The sequence below is a fragment of the Suricata suricatta genome, chromosome 15, assembly GCF_006229205.1.
Source record: "Suricata suricatta isolate VVHF042 chromosome 15, meerkat_22Aug2017_6uvM2_HiC, whole genome shotgun sequence".
NCBI classification, from domain to species: Eukaryota; Metazoa; Chordata; class Mammalia; order Carnivora; family Herpestidae; genus Suricata; species Suricata suricatta.
Window position 1 is genome coordinate 24,762,634 of NC_043714.1, and position 3,137 is coordinate 24,765,770.

Genomic DNA, 3,137 nt, shown 5'->3' on the forward strand with positions numbered 1-3,137 from the left:
GATGCATAGGAGCACATGTACCCCAATGTTCATAGCAGCAATGTCAACAAGAGCCAAAACATGAAAAGAGCCTAAATGTCCATCACCTGATGAGTGGATCAAGAAGACATGGTATATATACACAATGGAGTACTACATGGCATTGAGAAAGAATTAAATATGACCATTTGTAGGAAAGTGGATGGACCTTGAGGGTGTCATGCTAAGCGAAATGAGTCAGGCAGAGAAGGACAGATACCATATGTTTGCATTCATAGGTCTAACAGGAGAACAGGAGAAACCTAATGGAGGACCATGGGGAGGGGAAGAGGGAAAGAGAGTTGGGGAGAGAGAGGGATGCAAAACTTGAGAGACTATTGAATGCTGAAAATGAACTGAGGGTTGAAGGGGAAGGGGGAGGAGGGAAAAGAGGCAGTGGTGATGGAGGAGGGCACTTGTGGGGAAGAGCACTGGGTGTTGTATGGAAACCAATTTGACAATAAACCATTTTTAAAAAATGAAAAATAAATTTAAAAAATAGGAAAAAATGCCATATCTGTGAAGCACAGTAAAAGTGCCAAAAACAAAGTATTCCTATAGTGCCTCTTTATCTTTCGGAATACAGTACAAGGGGCGCTTGGATGGCTTAGTTGGTTAAGCGTCCAACTTTGGCTCAGGTCATAATCTCACAGTTTGTGTGTTTGAGTCCCACATCAGGTTCTGTGCTTACAGCTTAGAGCCTGGAGCCTGCTTTGGATTCTGTGTCTCCCTCTCTCTCTGACCCTCCCTTGCTCATGCTGTCTCTCTCTCAAAAATAGGTAAAAAATATTTTTAAAAAAAGGAATACAGTATAAGACCCCCATGGATGCCTAAAATCATAAATAGTACCAAACTGCATGTATGTATGTATATATATATATATATATATATATATATATGCACACACACACACACACACACACTATGATTTTCCTATATATACATACCTATGATAAAGTTTAATTTATAAATTAGGCACATAAAATTTTAACAATAATAACTAAAAATAGAACAATTATAACAATATGCTATAATAAAAGTTATGTGAATGTGGTTTTTCTCAAAACATCCTATTCTACTCTACTCACCTTTTTTCTTGTGATGATGTGGATGATAAAATGCCTACTGTGAGATGAAGAGAGGGCAATGACATAGGCATTATGTGGTAGAGTTAGGTTACTCTTGACTTTTGGTGATTTCATCAGAAAGAACACAGATAGTCTACTTCTGATGGTCGTTGACCATGGGTAGTGACTGAAACTGCGCAAAGCAAAAAACAAAAGCAATTAAAAAAAAAAGAGATTTCAGGGGTGCCTGAGTGGCTAAGCATCCAACTCTTAGTTTTGGCTCAGGTAATAATCTCACAGTTCATGAGACTGAGCCCAGGGCCAAGCTCTATTCTGACAGTGCAGAGCCCACTTGAAATTCTCTCTCCCTCTCTCTACCCCTTCCCTGCTTTCTCTGACAAATTTCCATGGCATGGATCTTACCCAGGACAAAATGTGCTCCATGGTAAAAAAAAAATGGCAGACCATGATAGAGGCTCATATTGACGTCAAGACTACCAATGGGTATTTGCTTCGTCTCTTTTGTGTCGGTTTTACTAAAAAATGCAACAATCAGATTCGAAAGACCTCTTATGCTCAGCACCAGCAGGTCTGCCAAATTCGGAAAAAGATGATGGAAATCATGACCAAAGAGGTGCAGACAAATGACTTGAAAGAAGTGGTCAGTAAATTGATTCCAGATAGCATCGGAAAATATATAGAGAAGGCTTGTCAGTCCATTTATCCACTCCATGATATCTTCGTTAGAAAAGTAAAAATGCTCAAGAAGCCCAAGTTTGAATTGGGAAAGCTCATGGAGCTTCATGGTGAAGGTAGTAGTTCTGGAAAAGCTACTGAGGATGAGACCAGTGCTAAAGTTGAACACGCTGATGGATATGAGCCACCAGTTCAAGAATCTGTTTAAAATTCAGTCATTTAATGGTGACAAATAAAAAATCTTATTTGTGATGTTTAAAAAAATAAATAAATGAGTAAACTTTAAAGAAAACAATAACAACAACAACAAAAAGAAGAGACTTCGGTTGGCCTGTTTGTTGGTGAGTTGGAATTAAATCAATGGATGAGGTGAAACAAGCAAGGAGTATTAATAATTGACAAATCTCACTATGGGTTGACAGAAGGAGGTGGGTGGGAGATGGGCTAGATGGGTGATGGGTACTAAGGAGGGCACCTGTTGTGATGAGCACTAGATGTTGCATGTAAGTGATGAATCACTGAATTCTACTCCAGAAATCAATATTGCGTGGCATGTTAACTAAAATTTAAATTTAAGAAAAGAAACTGACGTATCTAAAAGAAATTATAAAAGTAACAATCTAATAATAGCTTTTTTTCTTTAAGAAATTTTTTTTCTAATTTTCTTTATTATTAGACAGAGAGTGAGAGGGGGAGGGGTAGACAGAGAAGGAGAGAGAGAAAATCCCAAGCAGGCTCCACACTGCCAGCATAGGGCCTACAGGGGGCTCAATCTCATGGACTAGACCGTGAGATCATGACCTGAGACAAATTCAATGGCTGAACACTTAACTGACTGAACCCCTCAGGCACCCCCAATAACAGCTTTAGTGTGGAACAGAGGACACTACAGAGACATTATGAAGAAAACACTGTTGTCATTAGCAATGATACAGAAGAATGGGAAGAAGGTAAAACCTAGTAATTTAAGGTGAGGGTGGAACACCCCCAAAAAGCAAGTCAGGCAAGTAGTTTTATTTTTTATTTTTTATTTTTTTGATTTTGCCAACAGATTTGACTTTCTTTTATTTTTTTTCCATAATATTTTATTGTCAAATTGTTTTCCATACAACACCCAGTGCTCTTCCCCTTAAGTGCCCTCCACCATCACCACCACTTCTTTTCCCCCCTCCCCCTTCCCCCTCAACCCTCAGTTCATTCTCAGCATTCAATAGTCTCTCAAGTTTTGCATCCCTCTCTCTCCCCAACTCTCTCTCCCTCCTCCGCTCCCCCTGGTTCTCCATTAGGTCTCTCTTGTTTTCCTGCTAGACCTATGAGTGCAAACATATGGTTTCTGTCCTTCTCTGCCTGGCTTAC

General features: G+C 39.4%; 1 protein-coding gene across 1 annotated transcript; it reads left to right on the forward strand.

The window, feature by feature from the left end:
• Positions 1-1,485: 1,485 nt before the first annotated feature.
• On the forward strand, positions 1,486-1,989 carry LOC115279283 (40S ribosomal protein S3a-like; the record flags this gene model as incomplete). Its single annotated transcript, XM_029923829.1, has 1 exon — positions 1,486-1,989. A coding segment is annotated over one exon (504 nt), but the record flags the coding sequence as incomplete, so codon positions are not given.
• Positions 1,990-3,137: the final 1,148 nt, after the last annotated feature.